The 25,231-nt window shown below is 45.2% G+C and overlaps 1 protein-coding gene across 3 annotated transcripts in view; it reads right to left on the reverse strand.

Annotated features, from left to right (window-relative positions):
• Positions 1-25,231, reverse strand: part of lama5 (laminin, alpha 5) — a 380,553-nt gene that overhangs the window by 209,964 nt on the left and 145,358 nt on the right. For all 3 annotated transcript variants that reach the window (XM_037245878.1, XM_037245877.1, XM_037245876.1), the window contains 2 exons: positions 23,967-24,101; positions 23,728-23,865 (listed from right to left, as the gene is read on the reverse strand). In XM_037245878.1, coding sequence (XP_037101773.1) covers positions 23,728-23,865; positions 23,967-24,101 — 273 coding nt within the window. The remainder of the gene's footprint in view (positions 1-23,727; positions 23,866-23,966; positions 24,102-25,231) is intronic.

Here is a 25,231-nt window from a genome sequence, read left to right on the forward strand (position 1 = left end):
TCAGCTCACTGGTTCACCAGCGAGCCCCGGAGAATGAAGGCTGCTGGAGGTGTCCTGGAGCAGCGGTTCATTGCCTTGGGACTTACAGTCTAAAAAATGGCCTACAGGGACCATCAAAAGGCCTACTCTAAGTCCCTCAGGGAGGCACAAGCAAAATTCTACTCAAATATCATCAAAAACAGTCCCGGCAAATCGAAGCAGCTTTCCTCAACAATAATTCACTTCCTGAAACCACAAACTCCCACAAACAGAACAACAACAACTGAACAATGCAACAACTTCCTTTTGTTCTTCAGAACGAAAGTGGATAATATTTGCTCTTCCCTCTCTGCCGCCCCCACTCCATCCGTTCTGACTGCCAGCCCACAGCCTGGACCGCCCCAGCCTCTGTACTGCTTTTCCCCAACTACACAGCATGAAGATGAGAAAACCATCAGTCGCGTGAAACCTTCCACCTGTGCTCTGGGCCCCCTTCCCACAACCCTTGTTAAACTGAACATTCAAGCCATACGCCCCCTGATCACCAAAACTATTAACCTGTCCCTACTGTCTGGTCATGTTTCGTCAGCCCTGAAATCAGCCATCATTACTCCTCGTCACAAGAAACCATCTCTAGACCCAGACATCCACGCAAATTACAGACCAATTTCCAACCTCCCGTTCCTCTCCAAGGTCCTGGAGAAAATCATCGCCACCCAACTAACAACATCATCTCAGCAGCAATAACCTCGCTGAAAAATTTCAGTCTAGTTTTCGCCCCGCACACAGCACCAAAACAGCCCTGGTCAGGGTCACAAACAACATTCTTATGAATAGAATAGAATAGATCTTTATTTGTCATTGTCACATGTACAACGAAAGTGCCAACCGATCCGCGCATGCGATAAAAAAGAAATAGAATAAATAGAATAAAAAGATTTTAAAAAACAAGCTAAAAACCCACAGAAGAACATACACAGACATAATCATTTACGTTTAGCTGCATTCAATGTGACTACCGCTGTAGGGTAAAAACTGTTGGCGAATCTGCTAGTCCTCGACCTAATTAATCTGTAGCGTCTGCCTGATGGCAACAGTTCGAAAAGGGAATGGCCAGGGTGGGAAGTGTCCTTCAGAATGTTCTGTGTTTTTTTGAGACAGCGGGTTCTGTGTAGGTCTTCCAGTGTAGGGAGAGGGCAGTCAATGATCTTCTGTGCTGTGTTGATGACCCCTTGGAGCTTTTTCCTCTGAGCAGCAGTGCAGCTGGAGTATCAAACACATATACAGTACGTTAAAGTGCTTTCTATGGAGCAGCGATAGAAGGACACCAGCAGTCTCTGTGTAATGCTGTGCCTCCTCAGCACCCTTAAAAAGTAGAGTCTCTGCTGGGCCTTTTTAAGCAGCTCAGAGGTGTTCACGCCCCAGGTGAAGTCCTCCTCGATGTGGACTCCCAGGTAGCGGAAGGAGGACACCCTCTTCACACAGACCCCGTCGATGATAAGTGGTGGAATGTCCGTTTTATTTTTCCTCCTAAAATCAATGACCAGTTCTTGGGTTTTAGCCGTATTTAGGAGCAGATTGTTCTCTCCGCACCACTCCGATAGCTGGACCACTTCGTCCCTGTAGGCAGACTCATCCCCCTTTGAGATGAGCCCCACCACGGTTGTGTCATCCGCAAATTTCACGATGGTGTTACTGCGGTGGGCGGGGGTGCATGCATGTGTGTAGAGCGTGTAAAGCAGTGGGCTCAGTACGCAGCCCTGTGGGGAGCCGGTACCAAGACTGAGAGGTATGACGGCCCACTTTCACCCTCTGGCTGCGACCCGTCAGGAAGCTCTTAATCCACCTGCAAGTATTATGTGGAAGTCCCAGGCCCTCCAGTATGTCCACCAGTCTGTGGGGGAGGATGGTGTTAAAAGCAGAGCTAAAGTCCACGAAGAGCATCCGCACATAGCTCCCCGGCTGCTCCAGGTGGGACAGTGCAGCGTGGAGGGCTGTAGCTACTGCGTCCTCTGTGGATCTATTTGCCCTGTAGGCAAACTGGTGGGGGTCAAAACCTCTGAACAGGAGTGCTGTGATGTGACCCCGTACCAGCTTTCCAAAGCGCTTCATGACCACCGGGGTGAGTGCGACTGGCCGGTAGTCATTGAGGCTGGTGATGTGGCGTTTCTTGGGCAGGGGGAATATAGTGGAGGATTTTAAACAGGATGGGACGGTGGACTCGGTAAGGGACTGGTTGAAAATCTTTGTGAAGACTCCAGCCAGCTGATCTGCGCAGTCCTTCAGGACACGCCCAGTGACGCCGTCAGGACTCGCAGCCTTCCTCGAGTTGATGGTCCGCAGCGTGCGCCTCACCTCGTGCTCCTTCACTGTGAGGGTGAAGCTGCTGCGGTCTGTGGGATGTGATGTGGCCGCTTCAGATGGCTCGGACTCGAACCGGGCAAAGAAGGTATTGAGGACCTCTGCCAGTGAGGCGTCCCCTTCAGCAGCTCCGATGGTGGTTCTGTAGTTGGTGAGATGCTGGACTCCCTGCCACACCTGCTTGCTGTTGTTGCTGTCCAGGTGATCCTCAATCCTCTTCTTTTAGGCAAGCTGGGCCTCTCTGATGCCTCTCCTCAGGTTGGCTCTGGCTATGCTGTAGAGAGCCCCGTCCTCAGACCTGAGGGACAGGGCGGTGTCCCTCTCCTCCAGCAGCCGAAGGACCTCCCGGGTCATCCAGGGCTTCTGGTTGGGGTATATCCGTATGGGTTTGTCCACTGTGACAGTGTCTGTGCAGTTATGGCAGCCGATGCCGGCTCTCCCTCCATCCTCATCCTCCTGGACCTCACAGCTGCCTTTGAGACCATCGACCACACCATCCTCATTAACCGACTTCACTCCACCATCGGACTCCGCAACACCGCTCTGGACTGGTTCATATCCTACCTCTCCGAACTAACCGAGTGCGTATCCTTGGGAGGTGCAAAGTCCCGGACCCAGCCTGTCACCTGTGGTGTCCCCCAAGGATCTGTACTCGGTCTCACCCTGTTCACCCTGTACATGTTACCCCTCGGCCGAGCCATCAGCAAGCATGGTTTTTCCTACTATTGCTATGCTGATGACACACAGCTCAACATAAAACTGGACCAAACGCCTAATTCAACCCCCACTGCACTCACCACCTGCCTGGAGGAAATAGAGGCGTTGATGAAAGAAAACTTCCTGCAATTAAACAGCTGCAAAACAGAAGCCATCCTCATCGGCACTCCACACCAGGCCAAATCATCCCCAATACCCATCACTTTTTTTGGTCAGGGCATCCCGCTGTCATCCGTCGTTACCAAACTTGGCGCGCGAATGGACCCCCACCTCAATTACAAGGCCCACATCAAACACATGTGCAAAACATAATTTTTTCACCTCAGAAACATAGCCAAACTCCGCCTCACCCTGTCACTGCAGGATGCGGAAAAACTCGTCCACGCCTTTGCCTCCTCCAGGCTCGACTACTGCACCGCACTTCTCATCGAGATCACTGGCGAGAGCCTTCAAAAGCTCCAATATATCCAAATCAACGCCGCTAGGATCCTGATGAGAGTACGTAAATACGACCATATCACACCCATCCTCCAATCACTACACTGGCTTCCCATTTCCTTTCGGACTGAATATAAAATCTCCCTATTAACTCATCAATGCATCCACGGCAACGCACCCCCGTTACCTTAAGGAACTGGTCACTCTCCAGTCTACCACACAGAGTCTCCGCTCATCAAACATCAAACAGAAGACGGCCTGAATGAAGACATGCGCACCATGGTAGTATACCTTCAAAAGTGTCATCTCCAGCTCAGCGTTGGAAAGACTGTTGCTGCGTCATACCATCTCAGCACCAGGGAAGCAAGGAGAGAACTTGAAGTGAGCATTGAGGGCAAACGCCTGGAGGTTCAACAAGCCCCGAAGTACCTTGGCGTGCGTCTGGATCAGACCCTATCCTTCAAACAACACCTTGAAGAACTGAAGGCAAAGGTGACATCCAGGGTTGCACTGATCCGCCGCCTTGCTGGAACAAAGTGGGGAGCCTCTGCTAAGACCTTTCGGATATCAACTCAAGCGCTGGTCTTCTCTGCAGCACAGTACTGTGCCCCAGTTTGGAACAGAAGCCCCCATGCCAAAAAGGTAGATGTGGCAATTAACAACGCCCTCCGAACTATAACAGGATGCCTGAAGCCCACCCCTGTGTCTCTCTTGTCCAGGGGTGGGCAAACCTTTTGACTCGCGGGCCGAACTGGGTTCTAAATTTGGACCGGAGGGCCGAACCAGGAGCAGATGGACGTAGTGTTTGTGTGAAGTAATATAAGCGACCTGTAAAGGTCATTGCATAAAAGATTTTGGCCTTTAGTAGGTAGTAAAGCATGGATATTCCAAACAAGTTTTTTGAAAACAAATGCATTTATTAACAGCATTAAAAAAAAAAAAAAAATCACTAAAAAACTGCTATCGGTGATTCTCATAAAATACGACACTGTTATTATGAATAACAGTCTCCATCACTTCAGTGCCTGCAGGTCAGATTAATGAAAGATGTTTATCTTATGAGATCACATCAAACGGCAAACATTCTGACCAAATATATCATCTTGAAGAATCGGTGAAAGCATACATCCAAATAAAGTAATCAAAACGGCAACACGGTGAGGGGTATCTGAAAATCAGAGCAGAGTTTTAACTCACAAACACCTGGTAACAGAGGTGAGGAAACGGGAAACACTTCCTTAAAGTAAGCCTTAAGAACTTTACAGGTTAAGATTAGTCGCAAACAGGTGGTGCATCAATGTCCTTGAGCATCCTGCATTGTTTGAAAATGAGAATGGTCGCCAGTTTCAATCCCTGCTCTGTGTACAAATCATATTCAAAATGCATTTTTTTACAACAAACTTGAGAGCCTCCCCTTCATTTTCAGTGGGAACAGTGTTGTTGGTCTCCCTTTTTTGCTAGTGCGTCATAGTCTGGAGTTGAATTTGTTGTGGCAATTCTTAGGAGAGATCCGAGGTGTTGGTCCATTTACCTCGATCTGTGACGGGTTGATGTTGACGTTCATGTGGCTGAACGTCACGTCGCGTACGTCAAGCCAAATTGGCCACTCTTTTTTTAAACTCTCGGCACTGTGTCCACCTTGCTTTTCCTTGGGCGACTCATTTTAATAGAAGGATTCCAGGGGAAGGTTTGTGGGTGGCTTTAGCGTAAAACTGTATCTGAAAGCTCAGCGCGCGAATTACAAGAATGCTGTCGTCACAGCCCACGCTCTAAATTCGGCACTGCCACAAATAGAGCGCGAGTGCGCCATGTCCGTACTACTGAGTACGTACACGCACTTGTGAGTGTGCACCGAGCTTTCTGACACGGCTTCCGGTAGTAAATGCGCAGGCGAGCGGTTCCCCATCTACTGGGGAAACGCAGTCATTGCAGGCAAAATGACCCAAAAAAATTTTGAATAATACAATTTGTTCAGGGTTGGCGGGCCGGATTAAACGGTCCCGTGGGCCGGATGTGGCCCGCGGGCCGTAGTTTGCCCACCCCTGCTCTTGCCTGTCCTTGCGGGAATAGCGCCGGCCAACCTTCGTCGAGAGGCTGCCACCCTCGTTTTCGCCAGGAAGGCAAAAAATAACAACTGGCACATCCTGCACAGCACCACAACAACTCCAGCTCCACCAAGCAGACTCAAGGCGCGCCACCCCTACAACATGGTAGCACAAGAGATGCTCAATTCCATCCCTCAGTGTCCTAGTTGTAGAGTGTCCACCCTGAGACTGAAAGGTTGTGGGTTCAAACCCCGGCCGGGTCATACCAAAGACTATACAAAATGGGACCCATTGCCTCCCTGCTTGGCTCTCAGCATAAAGGGTTGGAATTGGGGGGTTAGATCACCAAATGATTCCCGGGCGCGGCACCGCTGCTGCTCACTGCTCCCTTCGGGGATGGGTTAAATGCAGAGACAAATTTCACCGCACCCAGTTGTGTGTGTGACAATCATTGGGACTTTAACTTTTCTTTTAACTGAGGACATCTCCAGATATGCTTGGCTGACAGCAGCTTGGAAGCAGGAGTGGGAGGCAGCTGGACCCTCCCTCATGCACCGTTACATCTGGGAGCCAGGAGACGGCGCCATAGGAGGAGACGAACTACCTCGCCAGCAGTGGACCACACTGGTGTTGGGCACTTCAACACGTCTATGCGGCAGTGGGGACTGGCAGACAGTGCGGCATGTGAGTGCGGTGACCCCGAGCAGACAGCCAACCACATCATCAACACCTGCCCCCTATATAGACCACCCTCGGAGGCCGGCCTCTTTGACCTGGGACCAGAGATGCTGGCGTGGCTCCATGACACCAAGTTGGAACTCTGACGTTACACGAAAGAGAAACATATACTTCCTCTAAACCTCCAAAACAAACCTCCGCTCCATGAGAGACCGGGCTTTCTGCTCTGTCTCCCCCGAACTGTGGAATGCCCTCCCAGTCCACCTGAGAGTACCACAGTTGGTTGACTCTTTTAAAAACAGTCTTAAGATATTTCTTTTTAAAAAAGCATTTCTGTAGCACTTTGAAATTCCAAGTGCAATATATATACAATTTATTATTATCATTATTATTATTATTATTATTATTATTATTATAACTAGCAGTGAAGTATAAAAGGCATTGGTACACTGTCCAGCTGGGCTTCGTTGACTGTCCAGTCATTGTCCCAGCATCTGAAGCGACAGAGTTCAGAAAGATTGCAAACGTGCAACTGTACATTGTCGCTGGCCACTTTTTTATGTCATCCTGCTACATTAGCAGGAAGCGGGATTTTTTCAGTAGGAAGAGGATTTTCGCTTTTCAGAAGCATCAAATGGAATTTCCCCTACATGGTCTGTAACTGTCGAAGTGGACTCACGGTAACAGGCACCGTGAAAACAAAACGGCACATCCAGTGACGTTACACCAGGCATGTCTAAAGTCCGGCCCGCGGGCCATATCCGGCCTGCGTCTAAATTTAGACTGGCCCGAAGCATTGTCCTCTCCGGGAATCATCACCTTATCGTGGTGGAGGGGTTTGCGCGTCCCTATGACCCTGAGAGTTATGTTGTCTGGAGCTCTCAGCTCCTGGTAGGGCCTCCCATGACAAACTGGTCTCAGGCGAGGGGCCCGAAGAAGAATGGTTCAGGGCAGGCCAGCAGGCCCCAAGGGGGCAGCCCCCCCCAGCTGGCTATCTTACAGTGGGCTAACAACCTGCTCCAGAGAAAACCCCTTTTGTTACGAAACCAATCAGAAATAGCCGGAATGACCCAAGGTATCGACCCCCGCCCGTCCCTGACCTACAATCCATCAATCTCCGACATCCCTTCCGTGTTGCTACATGGAATGTGCAAAAACTTCGACGAACAGGTCACGCCACTCTTCTATCTCGTGAACTGTCTCGATACAACATCTCCATCACGGGACTCTGTGAATCACGCTGGTGCGATAGCGGTGAGAAAAAAGAGGGTGACCACAGCTACATCTGGAGCGGCCCAAAAGATAACAGAGGGCTATATGGCGTCGCCCTAGCAATGCCGTGTCAGGTTAGGAAATCCCTTATCGGATGGACCCCAGTCAGCGAACGACTACTAACTGCCCGTTTCCAACACCAACACGGCAGGATGTCAGTCGTTGTCGCCGACGCACCAACTGAGGTCGCAGACGACCGGGCAAAGAATGCCTTCTTTGATCAACTACATCAGGTCATCCAGCAGATACCCCTACATGACATTATTGTGCTTGCAGATTTTAACGCCACTGTCTCCTCCACCTCAAGAGACCCGCAGACCAAAAACGTCATTGGCCCAGAATCCCCAGATCCCATCACCAACAACGGAGTCCGTCTCCAGCACCTATGCAATGCTGGAGGTCTATCTATCGCGGATACATGGTTCCCCTGGAAGAATATACACAAATGGACATGGTACAGCAATGATGGCAAAATCCATAAGCCCTAGATCATATACTCATCTCCAGTCGCTGGAAATCCAGTGTTACCAACTGCCGTGTGTATTGTGAGGCCCAGCTAGGCAACACAGACCACCGCTTACTGGTAGCCCAGCTGAGACTGAAATTAAAGGCCATCCCATCATCACAGATAACAGCTCGACTGAGATCTTCCCATCTTCAACACCCAACCATCACCTCAGTGTTTACCCGCTCCATCACCAACAGGTATAAGACCCTGGCCAAGAAAGAACTTACCAACTGGGACCTTTTCGTGTCTTCAATAAGCCAAGCAACCGCCGAGTCCATCCGACGCACCCACCACACACCCAGGCGTCCCTGGATATCACCAACAACACTAGAAATCATAGAACTGCGCAGAGCTGCACGTCTCAGGGGTGATATGACAGAATATCGTCGCCTGAATAGTATATGGAACACAGCAATACAAGCAGACAGGGAGAAATTCTGGCAAGGAGAAGCAGAATGCCTGGAGTCTGCTGCAGAAAACACTAACTTCACCCAAGTGTATCGGACCCTGAGGAGAGTAAAAACAGGCCCCCAACAGAAGGCAGTCCTGGTAAAGGACGCGCAGGGCAACATACTGAACTCCGAGGTCGACTGTATCAGCCGCTGGAAGGAGCATTTCAGTGATCTGTTGCATCATCCCTCACCCCAAACGGACCATGCTCTCACCATATCATCCGTAAATACCAGTGCAAATTACAACTGCAGCACAGACTCCATCACAAAAGAAGAAGTCTCGCAAGCCCTGGCTACTCTTCGAAATGACAGAGCCCCAGGTATCGGTAACATCACAGCGGAAATGATGAAAGCGGGTGGTGACAACATCATTGACTGGCTCACCCATATCATCAACCATGTCTGGATTACCGAGCACGCCCTAGAAGACTAGACCAGAGGCATCATTCTCCCCTTCTGGAAACATAAGGGTGATAAAATGGTCTGTAATAACTACAGAGGCATTACATTCTCTCTATCCCAGGAAAGATCTTCACCCGCATACTTCTCACCCGGGCCCTGTTAGGTTGGTTCCCAGTTCTTTATCTTTCATGCTTGATATGCTAACAGTAATTACCAAGAGGCAGCCTTCACAGTTTAACTGTTTAATGTATGCCAGAATGATCGATGCACAGCTGTGGAGCCCTTTCTGCGAGATGTCGAAGAAGGTCTAACTCCCAGCGCCAAGGTTCCTGCTCTTATACTACTCCATGATTCCCCACTGCACGCTCGACAGGTCCAATGATCAAGACCCTAATGCAAGGAACACAGCAACAACCACAAAACACAAACTCTCCCAAGACCAGCCAACCAGAAAATTTACACTAGTGACTACCCCTTACCACTTACCGAACCACTTTTCCAACATGTCAGTAAACGAGTTAGACACACCAGAGCATGATTTTAATTTATACGACAGACCCCAACACTGAAACTCCAATGCGGGAGTCGTATTATAGAACAGTAAAAATTAACATCAGAAAATATATACATACATACAGAAATGCACGCAAACAAATGTTAAAAAATACAAATAAACCAAAAATATCACGTCCACATTGTTAAACAACATTTACAATTTTCCAAAGACTTCTGTTTTTATTCTCTAACTTCAGATAATGAGAAACTCCACTTGCTTTACTCTTCAATTAGTAATGAACAATATCTTTTTTCCTTAAATTTCAGCAAATCTGTCACTTAATAAAATTAGAAATTATGATGGGAATCCAGTCCACGAATTTCACCAATAATAAATTTTAAGTTTACCTGTCTTGCTGTTTGTTAATTATACAACCCTATACCTTGGAGGTTTGACATTGGACGATGTAAGGCAGATGCCGGACTGTCGACCACTCTGGTCACCTATTACCTTATCTCTGGGGAGGAAACCAAAGGAGTGTCGCTTGCAGGACTAATGGAGTAAATGACCTCCCCTCCAAAACACTTATTTTTGGGTATAACGACAAAGATTCATTCTCAGAATGGATTATTTGATTGTTCAATTGCGTTTCCAAAGAGGAAAATATAAGATCAGTCCCCATGAGTGCAATGAGAGTTCAGGTAGATCAGGCCTGTTAGCTCATTGCATCTCTAGGGGTTAAAAGGGCTTGTTGGTACCCCCAATTAGGGTTATTTCTAGGGCCCGTCCCTTATACATATAGTCCAATTGCATCCACCTTCACACGCTCATATAGGTGTGGCCAATCCCTCACTGTAACCCCTTTCGTGGCTTATCCGCCTCATTTTCACCCAAATTGGTCATACCACATGTTTAATTCAACTGGCGTCTGCCAAATTTTATTGTTGCTGTCAGAGGATTTTTCCCTTCCAGCCTCTGTGACGTAGCTTCTCTGGTTCCTACTGGACACGGCAGACAATGCTGGATCTGTGACGTCAAAAAACTCAGAGATGACCTTGTTAGCAACCCGGCATGTTATAAAAATGATATCCTTACAAATCACAATTACAAGTTACAAGTTGTAGATGTCAAATCACAAATGGTATTATATTCAAGCTAATTAGTCCATCAAATGCTAAACATAAACTTTCATCTCCACTATAATACTTAAATGCTTTTTATTTTGTTACTTTAGCAACCCCTCACGAATTGCTTAAGTGTCTCACTGACTCAAAGATTTTAAAACATGGATAGAGAACTTATCAGTTCAAACCTGAAACATGAAAATATTAAATTCCAAAACACAGTTCCAAAGAAAACAAACTCCTGCACAATTTATCACCCATCGTTAAAATCACAATAAAAAGAGAAAGAAAAAGAAAAAGAAAAATTGCAGACTCAAGAATTAACGTTTTCTCAAAATGGTATTTAGTCCCACTTCTGCTAATTCAATTAAGAAAATCTAACATGTTAGTGAATTCGACACATCCACAATCAAACCGATACAATAAACGTTGACTTATAGCCCTTGAAAGTTGTCGACTCATTCAACTGTACTCCCGCAATAGTACCTGACACCTTCTATATTCTGTATCTGTTCAAGATGAACAGTTACATAAAACAAAACACCACATCGGTAAATAATTTGTCAAATCTAAAATGACATTACAGATATCTTTTGTTTTTTTTCACAGTTAACCAACTTATGCCGCGAAAAACTGAGCCCCCACAATCAATATCATCTAATGTGACCAACCAGTCAAGCAGTTGTCTTCTTTATTCTTCTTTACAATATTTAGCCGGTAAATAGTAATAGGGAAAATTCCCAATGCACTTTATGCAAAATAAAACCTTATAGAAAAGATCGGCAACCTTCTATACCAAACAGGCAAATTGGTCTTCTTCCACTGAAAACAAAACAAAAACCAACACCAAATAGTCATATTTCCTTAACAATATCACGTTTCGTTCCCCTTCCTACAAACAAACGAATACTTCCACCCCTTGCCTGCTATGTTTTGTCTAAAGAACCATCACCCTTCAGCTCACTGTCCAAGCCCTTGCCGTTCGTTGCAAGGCCATATCTCAGAGATTGCCACAACCCCAAATCTCAAAACTACAGTTGGTCATCCTCGACTTTGGCAAAGTTCTTACCGAGAGTCATGCTATTAAAGCAGACTCTCACATTCAAAACTTCTCCTACTACCCCCAAAAGTTAAAAATGTTTGCATTCAGAATTCCACAACATCTATAGCAGGGGTGGCCAACCAGTCAGAGACTAAGAGCCACATTTTTCACTGTGTCATCGCAAAGAGCCACATCATACACATGAGCACACATGAACACCCCCCCCCCACACACACACGCACACAAACGCGCACGCACGCGCACACGCACACGCACACACACACACACACACACACACACACACACACACACACACACCTCTGCTCAGCCAAATTTATTGTGTGACATTATTATGTCACGCACCAACATGATAATGACAAATTGACTCCTACAGTACTAAAACCACAGACCAAAGACCACATTTTCAACAATGAACATTGTGTGCATTGTCTCACACAGACAAACTCTCAGTTCAACAAATTCCACAAACAAAAACATAATAAGTTTTTTTCACTTACTATGTGTGGCGGGACAGACCATTCGTTTGAGTTCGTCGTTTTCAGGAGACAAGATTTCAATAACGTCACGGAGGCATATTTTAACGAACTCCACTTCACTGTATGGCTTTTTAGCCCGTGCAATGTTCCATGCCAGTTGAAACAATGCAAGTGTGACAGTCTCTGAGTGCTTCGTAATTTTTTTGAAAAACTACCTATTTTTCTGCCTGACTTTTCAAAGTCTCCAAACTTGTGCTTGCGAAATTCAGTCCCTTTTGCAAAGTCCTTATCGATATTGGCATGAAGTGAGCTGAAGTGGCGCTGACCATTTGAAGCTTTTAAATGCGCCAATGACGTCCGACATATCAGGCAGAATGGCTTGCCATAGCGTTCAACAAAAAACAACTTTAACTCTGTTAAAAACGTCCTGTGTTCATCGTCATATATTCGTTTAGCTGTGCATTTTTTCCTTGCCATTTTGGCAAGCGTCTTGTCAGCTTTTCTGGACCTAATGGGCCCCCGTAGTCACAGTCGCCATTCATTAAAAAGCCAGCAAAACCAATCGCTCTGTTTGTCCCTCCTCCTTTGCGGGATTTCACCTCACGCGCATGCGCGTTTGACCAAAATACCATATTGAACTCAAGCGAAGCAAATACGCACGAAAAATAAACACAAATGTTGATATGAACGTAAAAGAGCCGCATGAAACTAGCCAAAGAGCCGCATGCGGCTCGCGAGCCGCTGGTTGGCCACCGCTGATCTATAGTGTCAAGCACTTTTATGTATGGTGAATAAATTACCACCACTTCAACTCTTTGCATATCATGTCCTTGTCCAAGCACAACCAATTACAAAATAAAATAATCCCGACACATAACAACAAACCCATAACCTCCTTTACATATCAGGTCAGCATATTCAAAAATATTACAACACTCTTGTATAACATATGCCCCACTGTTTTCAACATTTAACGTATTACAAATAGAATATCATGCATTAAAAAGTCACCATTTGTTTATTCCGCCCAACAATGCCCTATATTAGAGCACCTTTTCCCTAATGCAACCAAGCTCCTGTAATTTCTCTTTCTAGCAGTCACCCATTGAAGCTACTCATCGCAGCTTTATAATTGAGCATAAATTGAATATCTACTAACCCACAGTTTGTTGTCATCCCAATTCTTATGTCCACCAAAAGTTTCAAATCACAATGACCAAATTTGCTTTTACTCACTCATCAGGAGAGAAAGACATAAAGTGGAGATTAGTGAAGCAGTGGGGTTGGGGCGTGGGGGCGTGGGGGTTGGTAGAAGAAATAGAAATATACGAATGAATGAACGAGACAGAAGAAAAATACAAATGCTTTGAATACTTTTGAGTAGTATTAGATACATGGACCCTGTATAGTAACTGTATGTGTATTGGTTTCAATCGGACAAATTAATAGTAAAATGTATCAGGTCTTATCAGGAGATACAGTATAGCCAGTGCTTATGTCACTAGAAAGTCCTTAACTGATCACTCATCAGTTCCGCAAAATTTAAACTATTTATTCTATTTATTTATTTTTTATCTCATGCGCTGATCGGTTGGCACTTTTTAAATTCCGTTGTACATGTGTGACAATGACAATAAAGATCTATTATATTCTATTCTAAAAGATTTGCTGAATGATGCCACTATGACTCAGTCCAGGTTCATTGATTTCTTATGGAGTTAATAATCTCCTTTATTGACGTTTATTGTCACCAATGGAATCATAACAAATGGAATGTTATTCAAATAAAATACCAACAGCTAGAGGAAATAAAATAAAATACAACTTGTGGACAAAACCAACCAGCCATACGTATCGGCTGAAAGAAAATAGAGAGAAACACAGTTAGCTGGAGGGTGTGTGAAAGGGGAGGGGAATGAATGAATGAATAAGTTTGTTTCAAACATGTAAACTATACATCAATCAATCAAATGAAAAAACAGAAAATAAGATAAAAACAAGGTGAAAATCACTTAAACCAGTGGTTCTTAACCTTTTTCCTTGTTCGCACCCAATTCAATTCACCAATCAGTTCTCGCATCCCTAACCCTAACCCTAAATAATTATTATAATAATAAGTGGTTTACTTTACAGCTATAAGGCTTAATTAGCATTATCCCTAATGCCAATTAACACAATGACTTCTTGATTTCCAGAATTTTTCACTTTTTCGTGTTACCCGACCATTATCCCCGAAAAATTGTAAATTTCCCCCAGGGTATCCTCGCACCCCCTAGGAACCATTCTCGCACCCCCGGTTAAGAACCACTGACTTAAACTATGACTTTGTAGAAATGCTAGGTACAAACAGTATACAATACACTGCACAAAGTGGGCAGTGTTTACTTGTCTAAAAAGGAGTGGGAAGAAGTAGAATTTATTTAATTCCACACCCTATGCAATTGAAGACAGAAATAACAACACAATCTTTAGTTACCTGTAACAGAGTTGTTACTTTACCTATTATTGTCCGTGACTTTCACATGAACAGAAGATAAAAATGCAATCAAACTATGCAATTTCAATGTGGTTATAGCTCATAAGTGTCAATTCTTTAACGGTTTAAATGGATGGTTCACCCTCCTCAGTGGAGTCCCAGCATCCCTATTAGGGATATACAACTCGATTCATTTATGGTTGACTATTCTGCGCTGAAGGCAAAAAATGTGGGTTCGGTGCCTGATAGTATGTATGACCTGCATTATTTTGGGGTTCCCCATATGTCAAAGCTGGTAGTGGTTTTGGGGGGGGGGCAGTGCCGGGGTTGTCTGTTGAAATAATGGCAGTGAACTAGCCTGTGATATAAATCTAGGACAGTTTCGAGCTGTGTCCATACTGATTACACACATAACATTGGTAGTTTTGATATGGATTGTAATATACATAAAATTGATTCCTGTTGTTTGAAGTTTTACCTCTGCCTTTCCCACGGCCCTGCACACGGCTTCCCTGGCCATTATAGTAAAAAGAGTTACTTTGCCGATCCTCATTTTGTGTCAATTGTAATCTTGAACCGTCCTTCTCTTGTTTCTCAAGTTGTTCCTTCAACACTCGCAGCTGCATATTTTTTTATTTCTCGATCAAGGTCCTCATCCTGTTTATTTTCTTCCTCCTGCCTCTTATCACAGCGGTTTAAAAAATGGCACAAATGCTTTCCCCAGCTCTCCAGAGACAATGAGTCTGGGTCCACAATGCCGTCTAATGCATCCTGTATCTTTTTTGGTCGGGTTTTGTAAATTGCCTGCTTCATCAGAGACTGTTGTGTGCCCGACAACGGATATTCACCCGTCTCAGCCTCCCATAAGAGGCGAACACGTTCAAAATACTTGGCAGGGTTTTCCGCCTTCTCACGCCCTACTTCACCCATAGCCTTGGTAGAGGGCCCCGGAGGTACCCGAAGGGTACATCAAGTAAAGTGGATCCCACACACGTTGAGAAATGGGGGAGAAAGGGTAACTGTCCCTCAAATCTGCAGTGTTAGCCTGCCTCTCAAGAACCTGCAAATCTCCCGGTGTCACACGCGCTAAAAGACATATACGTACATCTCTCAGTGCAGCGTTCGTAGGCAGAACCAGTTTACAAAAAGCTGCAGCCCATTTTGTTCCTCCTTCCGAAGGAGAGGTCAACTGGCTACGCAGCATATTAGCTTCAGTCAACGAAAGAGGATTATATTGTCTAGAGATAATTCTGCCCGTCCTATCAGTGGCTTCGACTAACGGGGCTTGGAAATGCCTGTTTTGGTCACCATCTCTTTTCGCATTCATTGCTCTAGTAAACAACCTGTGATGCACGTGTGTTAGATACCGAAGGTTCACTTCTGTAGGCATCAGGCATGCTTGGCTTCATGGACGATGAAGGATATGCAGTGAAGCCAGCGCTAGGCCGTCCCTTATCACATTTTTGTTGTTTTAATGGCGTACTAGTGGTGTCTGTATCGGTCTTATCTGGTTGTCTCAATGGCACAAAACAATCGGCAGGCGCCCGGCCCATCCCGTCTGTTATTACATCCTGTACCACAAACACTTTCTCATCCGATGTACCTTCTTCTGCCACAATTTTGTAAATATCTCCTTTTCAGAGAGGAATAGTATTATCATCGCCACGATCTCTGTTGCCTGTGACCGTTACTAAATCCTCGACAAACGGTTCATCCAGCTCCATACAATGTGGTCCCTCATCGTCACTGTCATCTAGCCCAATGCAGGGCCTTCCACCCCCCTTTTCTTTTGTCAACTCTCTCACTTTGTCACTTCGATGGCGTACCATTTCAGATAATGCGGCCAGCTCATCTTTGTATTTCCCTTGGCCCCACACCGTAGTCATTGGGCCTTCTATCTCACACGTCAGAGTCCCTTGCTTAATGTCAATCACAGGTGCCTGCAACACATCAACAAGCGAATGACCCTGGGCCTTCTGCACCTCAGGGCCATGCTGTGCAATATTTTGACGGTTACTTCTACCAACTATCTGCCCTTTCCTCTGTTGAGCAGAAGCTTCAAGCTCACTTTCAATTTTATCCCCCTCACAAAAAGCTGGATGTGTAAACAGAACCCGACAAAATCTGATCAAATCCTGTATGTTTCCGACCCTCTTTTGTTTTTTACCTCGATTATTTTGATTTGCAGTGACCATCTCATTGATAGCCAACTGTTCTTTGGTTCTGAACTCCCTTAAAAAGGGCCTTCTAGCCTCCTTATTTGGGAGTTCCCCCTCTAGGTGACCAAGCCCTCCCAATTCTAACAATTTCTGTGTCCAAATCTGGCACTTTATGTTTTCTGGTGTTCATGGGGATAATTTAATTTTAACAATCTCACAACATCAGTTTTCTCCCCTAGCGTTCTCTTTCCACCTTCTGTTACTCCTCTATTTTTCGCCGCCATTTTATTTATTTTTTTTCTTCTCCGACTGCACTTGCAATCTCCCGTACACTATTCCTGGATTTCCTCAACTGCTCCGGCTTCACTCAACACATCACCTTCCCTACCCACAAGCACGGACACACCCTAGACCAGACATGGGCAAACTACGGCCTGCTAAACCTGAGTAAATTGTATTATTGTACATTGTTTTGGGTCATTTTCCCTTCAATGACTGCATTTCCCCAGTAGATAGAGAAACGCCCGCCCGCGCATTTACTCCCGGAAGCCGCGTCAGAAAGCGAGGTGCACACTCACAAGTGCGTGTACGTACTTAGTAGTACGCACCCGGTGCACTCCGCGCTCTATTTCTATCAGTGCCGAATTTCGAGTGTGGGCTGTGACGTCAGCATTCTCGTAACTCACGCACTGAGCTTTCAGATACAGTTTTACGCCAAAGTCACCCACAAACCTTCCCCTGGAATCCATCCATCAAAATTTGGCCCAGGGAAAAGAAAGGTGGACACGGAGTGCCGAGTGTTTAAAAAAGAGGTGACAGCAAAATATTTTTTCGCTGAAGTCCGATCAATGCCGTTATGTCTGATATGCCGAGAAACGGTTGCAAGGAGTACAATATTAGCCGTCACTTTGCTACGAAGCATGCTAACTACGCTAGGAGTCAACACATGAACGAGCGGCTACAGTGGAGAGGTTGACAGCTAATTTCAAGACTCAGCAAAACTTTTTTCACTGACAAACTGCGGATCAAAAGTCAAGTACAGGGGCAAGTTTATGATGCACCATCTATTTTCGACTAATCTTAACTTTTAAAGTTTTTAAGGCCGACTTTAAGGAAGTGTTTCCCGTTTCCTCACCTCTGTCACCAGGTGTTTGTGAGTTAAAGCTCTGCTCTGATTTTCAGTAAATCTGGCACTGTGTTGCTTTTTTGATTTCTTTATTAGTAATTTCTATATTAGTACTTTATTTAGATGTACTCTTTCACTGATTCTTCAAGATGATGTATTTGGTCAGAATGTTTGCCGTTTGATGTGATTTCACCTCATTAGGTAAACAGCTTTCATGAGTCTGACCTGCAGGCGCTGAAGTGATGGAAACTGTTATTCATAATAACAGTGTCTTATTTAATGAGAATCACTGATAGTAGTTTTTCGGGGAATTTTTTTTAATGCTGTTAATAAATGCATTTGTTTCCAAAAAGCGTTTTTTGAATATCCATGCTTTACTTCCTTACTAAAGGCCAAAACCATTTATGCAATGACCTTTACATGTCGTTTATATTACTTCACACAAACACTACATCCATCTGCTCCTGGTTCGGCACCCCGGTCAAAATTTAGAAGCCACTTCGGCCCGCAAGTCAAAAGGTTTGCCCACTCCTGCCCTCGACCTAGTCTGCTCTACTGGCCTCCACATCCACAAGATTTCGAGCTCCGACCTCACCATATCTGACTACCTAGCCATCTTACTTGACATTAACACCCCCAACCCCGAACCAAAACAAAACCGCACAATCATCTTTCGCAACCTCAAGTCCATCTGCCCAGACACTCTCTCCACCTGGATATCAAACACACTTTCTGGCCTCACCGCCCCTGAAAACCCAACCCCCATGGACCTCGTCAACACTTACAACAACATTCTGTCTACCTCCCTCAACACAGTGGTTCCTCTGAAAACCAAAACAGTCACTTTTACTCACTCAGCACCCTGGTTTAACCCGGAACTCCATAAACTTAAGAAACAACTCAGCTAGAACGATTATGCAAGAAAACCACCCTCACAGTCCATGCCCTCGCTTACAAAGACCTCATGAAACATTATAAACCAGCCGTTAACAAAGCCCGCTCATCTTATTACGCTGGCATCATCCACTCTGGTTCTTCAAACCCTCGTTCCCTGTTTTCAACCATAAACAAACTCCTCAAACCCCACGACAACACTTCATCATCATTCACCACAGAGAAATGTGACACGCTTTTGTCATTTTTCAATTCTAAAATAGAAAACATCTACCACCAGCTCGCATCCTCCCCCTCCACTACCCCACAACTTGAACCCATATTCTTTTCATCATCTGTCCTCCGGCTAACAACTTTTCCCCCCATAACTTATGTTGACCTCTCCAAATTACTCTCCACCATGAAATCCTCTACCTCCCCCCTGGACCCCATGCCATCTCAACTCGTCAAAGACTGCCTCACCCCCATTGTCCCACTCATCATAGACATCATCAATACCTCCCTCGCCTCTGGCGCAGTCCCCTCACCTCTTAAGCTTGCAGCCATCACTCCTCTCCTCAAAAAACCCAGCCTTGACCCTGAGGACCCCAACAACTACAGACCCATCTCTAATCTCACATTTCTGTCAAAACTACTGGAAAGAGCCGTCGCAACTCAACTCAAGACCAACCTCCTCTCAAATAACTTGTATGAAACATTCCAATCTGGTTTCCGTACAGACCACAGCACTGAAACGGCCCTACTGAAAGTCACAAATGATCTCCTGCTTTCCTCTGACTCTGGCGTTCTCACCATCCTCCTCCTCCTTGACCTCAGTGCTGCCTTTGATACAGTAAACCACTCCATTCTTCTCAACCGCCGAGAATCCATCAGCATCACCAACATCGCCCTCTCCTTGTTCAAATCCAACCTGTCTGCCAAATGTCACTACATCACCATCAACCAACACAAATCCCACACCACCCCTGTTGCACATGGAGACCCTCAAGGATCAGTTCTGGGCCCCATTCTCTTCATTCTGTACATGCTTCCCATTGGACATATCATCCGCCGACATGTTCTCAAATACCACTCTTACGCCGACGATACACAAGTCTACATCACCACTAAAACCATCTCCCCTGCTGCCATCCTCTCCACCCTCACTTGCTGCCTCACGGACATCAAAGACTGGATGACTCAAAACTCTCAAACTAAACAGTAACAAAACGGAGATCATCATCTTTGGTCCTAAATCCAGCCTCCTCACCTACCAGAACTTCACACTCTGTATTGACGTCCACTCTGTCACTCCCTCCACCCTCGTCAGAAACCTTGGAATTTATATGGACCCCACGCTCTCCTTCAAACCACACATCAACCACATTACCAAAACATCCTTTTTTCATCTACGAAACATTGCACACCTTCGACCCTTTCTTTCCACCCCTGCGGCAGAGACATTAATTCATGCATTTATCACCTCCAGACTGGACTACTGCAATAGCATCCTGTATGGTCTCCCCTCAACTGCCCTTCACTAACTACAACATGTTCAAAACTGTGCTGACTGCTCACCTGCTCACCCGCTCACCCTCATGACAGCACATCACCCCTGTCCTCCGTCAACTTCACCGGCTTCCCATAAAAGAGCGCATACATTTCAAGATCCTTTTCACCACATACAAGGCCCTAAACAACCTTGCCTCCCCCCCCCGCCGACCTGTCTGACCTCCTGCACCGCTATACCCCCATCCGTCGACGCCACTCTGCTGACGCTAACCTTCTCACCCCCACGACCTCAACCAAATACCGGACCATTGGGGATAGAGCCTTTGCCGTTGCTGCCCCCACTCTCTGGAACTCTCTCCCCCTGACCATTCGTAACGCTGACTCCCTGCACTACTTCAAACACCATCTCAAGACCCACCTCTTCAACTCTGTATATGACATCTAAATCATCGAATGTGTGTGCATGTGTGTGTGTGCGTGTGCGTGTGTGTGTGTGTGCGTGCGTGCATGCATGCGTGCGTGTGTGCGCGCGATTATGCGTGAATTTTTCTATGTAAAGCGGCTTTGAGCTATATAAAAAACATCTATTATTATTATTATTATTATTATTATTATTACTTATTGTATGATTGTTGTGATATTTATTTTTATTTATTCATCTTTTTATAGTGTTGTAATGTACATTTTAATTGTGTTGGAAAATTCTATTTTGATTCTAATTTGTTATAATTGGATAATTCTTGATTACAAGCTTAAGACAAAAAAAATATATGTAAACATCTTATCATATTTTAGAGAATGAGTTTTGGTACCAACAACCGTAATTTCCGGACTATAAGCCGTTACTTTTTGTTCAAGTTTTGAACCCTGCGGCTTGTCGTCCGGTGCGGCGTATCCATGGATTTTTCGTGATTTCGTGGGAGCTAGTGTGACGTCTAATCAAACGCTGCGCGTTCGCTTCTCTTCCGGGGGGGGGGGCTAATCGGACGTCAAGCGCTTTGTGTGGCGGGCTCCATCTACTGTGGGAACTGAGAAGTGCTCAAGCTGTTGTGCGGGCCACATTCAATTATGTTTTCAGAATTTGCTGCGGGCCAATAAAAACTGGACCGCGGGCCGCAGTTGGCCCGCGGGCCGTAGTTTGGACACCCCTACACTAAACCAATCAGAGGATTGTACGTAACACGTAGAGTAAGTACCTCCGCCGCCATTGATAAAGAAATACTATCGTTTGTGCAAAGCCTCTGAAATGGCATAGAAAAAGAGACATGCTTAAGAGGCACAATTAGAGCTTTCTGGAAAGCCAAGATCATTCCAGAAGAGCAACATGACAACGACAAGACAATGACGAGAGGGAACTTGGCATGTTTAATGGCGAACTGTTTAATTTGGATACAGAAGATGAGGATTTTGATGGATTTGCGTATTATCGATTAACAATGTGAGTAAAATACAATACATGATTAAATAGTAGAATAAAGTACAAACCGGATTCGGTTGAAGTTGGGAAATTGTGTAAAAGTAAATAAGAACAAAATATAACGATTTGAAAATCCTTCTCAACCCATATTCAATTGAATACAGTACAAAGACAACATATTTAATGTTCAAACTGATAAACTTAATTGTTTTTTGCCAATTAATAATTAACTTAGAATTTCATGGCTGCAACACGTCCAGTAGAAGTTGGGAAAGGTGGCGAAAAATACTGAGAAAGCTGAGAAAAGCTCATCAAACACCTATTTGGAACGTTCCACATGTGATCAGGCTAATTGGGAACAGGTGGGTACCATGATTGTGTATAAAAGGAGCCTCCCCAAACATGCTCAGTCATTCACAAGCAAGGATGGGGCGAGGTTCATCACTTTGCATGAGAAAATAGTTGAACAGTTTAAGAACAACATTTCTCAAAGCAAAATTGCAAGGAATTTAGGGTTTTCAACATCTACGCTCCATAATATCAAAAGGTTCAGAGAATCTGGTGAAATCACTGCACGTAAGCACCACGGCCGGAAACCAAGACTGAATGACCGTGACCTTCGATCCCTCAGACGGCACTGCCTTAAAAACTGACATGAGTGTGGAAAGGATATCACCAAATGGGTTCAGGAAAACGTCAGAAAACCACTGTCAGTAAATACAGTTCGTCGCTACATCCGTAAGTGCGGGTTAAAACTCTACCATGCAAAGCAAAAGCTGTTTATGAACAACATCCAGAAACGCCGCCGGGTTCTCTGGGCCTGAGCTCATATAAAATGGACTGATACACAATGGAAAAGTGTTTTGTGGTCTGATGAGTCCACTTTTCAAATTGTTTTTGGAAACACTGGACGTTGTGTCCTCCGGACCAAAGAGGAAGCGGACCATCCGGACTGTTATCAACGCAAAGTTCAAAAGCCAGCATCTGTGATGGTATGGGGGTGCATTAGTTCCCATGGCATGGGTGACTTACATTTTTTTGAAGGCAACATAAATGCTGAAAAGTACATAAAGATTTTGGAGCAACATATGCTGCCATCCAAGCGACGTCTTTTTCATGGACGCCGCTGCTTATTTCAGCAAGATAATGCCAAGCCACATTCTGCACGTGTTACAACAGCGTGGCTTCGAAGTAAAAGAGTCCTGGTTCTTCCCTGGCCCGCTTGCAGTCCAGACCTGTTTCCCATTGAAAATGTGTGGTGCATTACGAAGCGTAAAATACGACAGGGAAGACCCCGGACTGTTGAACAACTGAAGCGGTTCATCAAGCAAGAATGGGAAAGAATTACACATGAGAAGCTAAGAGAATTAGTCTCCTCTCTTCCAAAACGTTTATCGAGTGTTATTAAAAGGAAAGGTGATGTAACGAAATGGTAAACATGCCCTGTCCCAACTTCTACTGCACGTGTTTCAGCCATGAAATTCTAAGTTAATTATTATTTGAAAAATAAAATAAAGTTTATTAGTTTTTAGCATTAAATATGTTGTCTTTGTAGTGTATTCAATTGAATATGGGTTGAAAAGGATTTTCAAATCATTGTATTTTATTTTTATTTACATTTTACACAATTTCCCAACTTCAACCGAATCCGGTTTGTACAACGGAACTGACTGCCTTGCTCCTGTGAGATTTTTTTTTTTTTTTGTTTTTTACCGTAAATCATGGAATGCAAGCGCCCTATAACGCGGTGCATCCTATGTGCGGATTAAATACAGAAAAGGCCCGAAATTGAGTCTGCGCCTTTTAACTCGAAGCACCTTATGGTGCGGAAACTACAGTATCTTCTGCAGTGCCCCCCAAATGACCTGGACTGGCCCTGATCTTACCTGTTTTTATGTATGCTGTCTGTCAAATTTTCAACATGGTGGAGCACAATAAGGTACTATGACTATTCTATTCTACTCTTTAATTTCAGTTACTTATATATTAGAAAACCCATTGCTGCTTTTATTTCATTCATCTGCTTTTATTTCATTCATCTGGTCATCTGTCTGCTTCCGTGTGTTTGTTTATGCGTGTGTGTGTGTGTGTGTCTGTGTGCGTGTCCGTGTGTGTGTGCGCGTGTGTGTGTGCGCACGCGTGCGTGTGTTCACCTTGACAGTTTGGGAAGCCATAGGTGTCGTGAGCACAGCTGTCACAGCGCCGGCCATGAACATTGTGCAGACAAGCACACTGACCAGTCACCTCATCACAGCTGCTATAGCGAGAACCTTCTGTGGAACACAGGCATGCTGCAAAACACGCACACACCCACATGCGTGCACCCACAGACAGACACGTAGAAGTCATCCATTTACAAAAAAAAGAAGAAAAACCATCGTCTACTACTCACGTGTGCACCAGGGGTAGCCATAGTAACCGGGCGCACATTGGTCACATGAGGCGCCGCTGAAGTTAGGTCGGCAGTGGCACTGACCCGACGCCGTGCAGCTGGTATTGTATGACGTGCGAGGGTCGCACATGCACACTGCAATAACGATTGAACACTTGTTTGAACACTTGCAATAACGATTGAACACTTTGAAACCTCAACAAACAAGCTGTGGACATCCAGGCATCATTGCTGCGGCGCATGTGTGTAGGTTCTAGTTCTAGACATCTGTGCATGTCCTAGGTCAGGAATGTTTAGCAACAGTCCTCGAGGGCCACTGTGCTAGCCGTTTTACATGTCTGGCTCGTCCACCACACCTGATTCAAATGAGCCGCTCATCACCAAGCTCGAATGGAGCCTGATAATGACGAGGGACACAACTGATACATGCAGGAAAGTGGCAATTGACGAACGGGTTTTTGACACCCTTGTCCTAGGTCTGTATTCCTTTGTCCATGTTGCTCCATGCTTTACACCCTAGGTCAATGACTTGGTTTCATCTCTTAGGTCCAAGTCTTGGGTTCATGTCTCAGCTCCATATGATGAGATATCTTGGTATATTTACATGGTGAAGTGGGATGAGGTGAGTTGATGAGAATGGTTGTGTGGATATTATTTTGATATGTTGGAGGATCTTATGGACGTGTATTTGTGATAGTGTAGCAGTGGCAACATCCAGTGCTGGTCTGTTCATCTTTTAACCTAATCTGTTGATTTCGCTGGATTTCTTTAATGTGCCGTAGCTTCTTTCCTGTCTCTGAAACTATTTTGGGGACCAATAAGGTAACCAAATCTTATATGTCCTATGTCCATATAGTAGTACTATATAATAATGCAGTTTATTTGCTTGCCCCGTCCTAAGTCCATGTCCAAATTTTTAGTTAAAGTTAAAGTTAAAGTCCCAATGATCGTCACACACACACCTGGGTGTGGTGAAATTTGTCCTCTGCATTTAACCCATCCCCGTGTGATTTTAATCCATCCCCTGGGGGAGAGGGGAGCAGTGAGCAGCAGCGGTGCCGCGCTCTGGAATCATTTGGTGATCTAACCCCCCAATTCCAACCCTTAATGCTGAGTGCCAAGCAGGGAGGAATGGGTCCCATTTTTATAGTCTTTGGTATGACCCGGCCGGGGTTTGAACCCACAACCTTCCAGTCTCAGGGCGGACACTCTACCACTAGGCCACTGAGCTGGTTTCCTTAAGTCCTTGGTGATTGGTCTATGTT

This window comes from Syngnathus acus, chromosome 2, assembly GCF_901709675.1.
Source record: "Syngnathus acus chromosome 2, fSynAcu1.2, whole genome shotgun sequence".
NCBI lineage: Eukaryota > Metazoa > Chordata > Actinopteri > Syngnathiformes > Syngnathidae > Syngnathus > Syngnathus acus.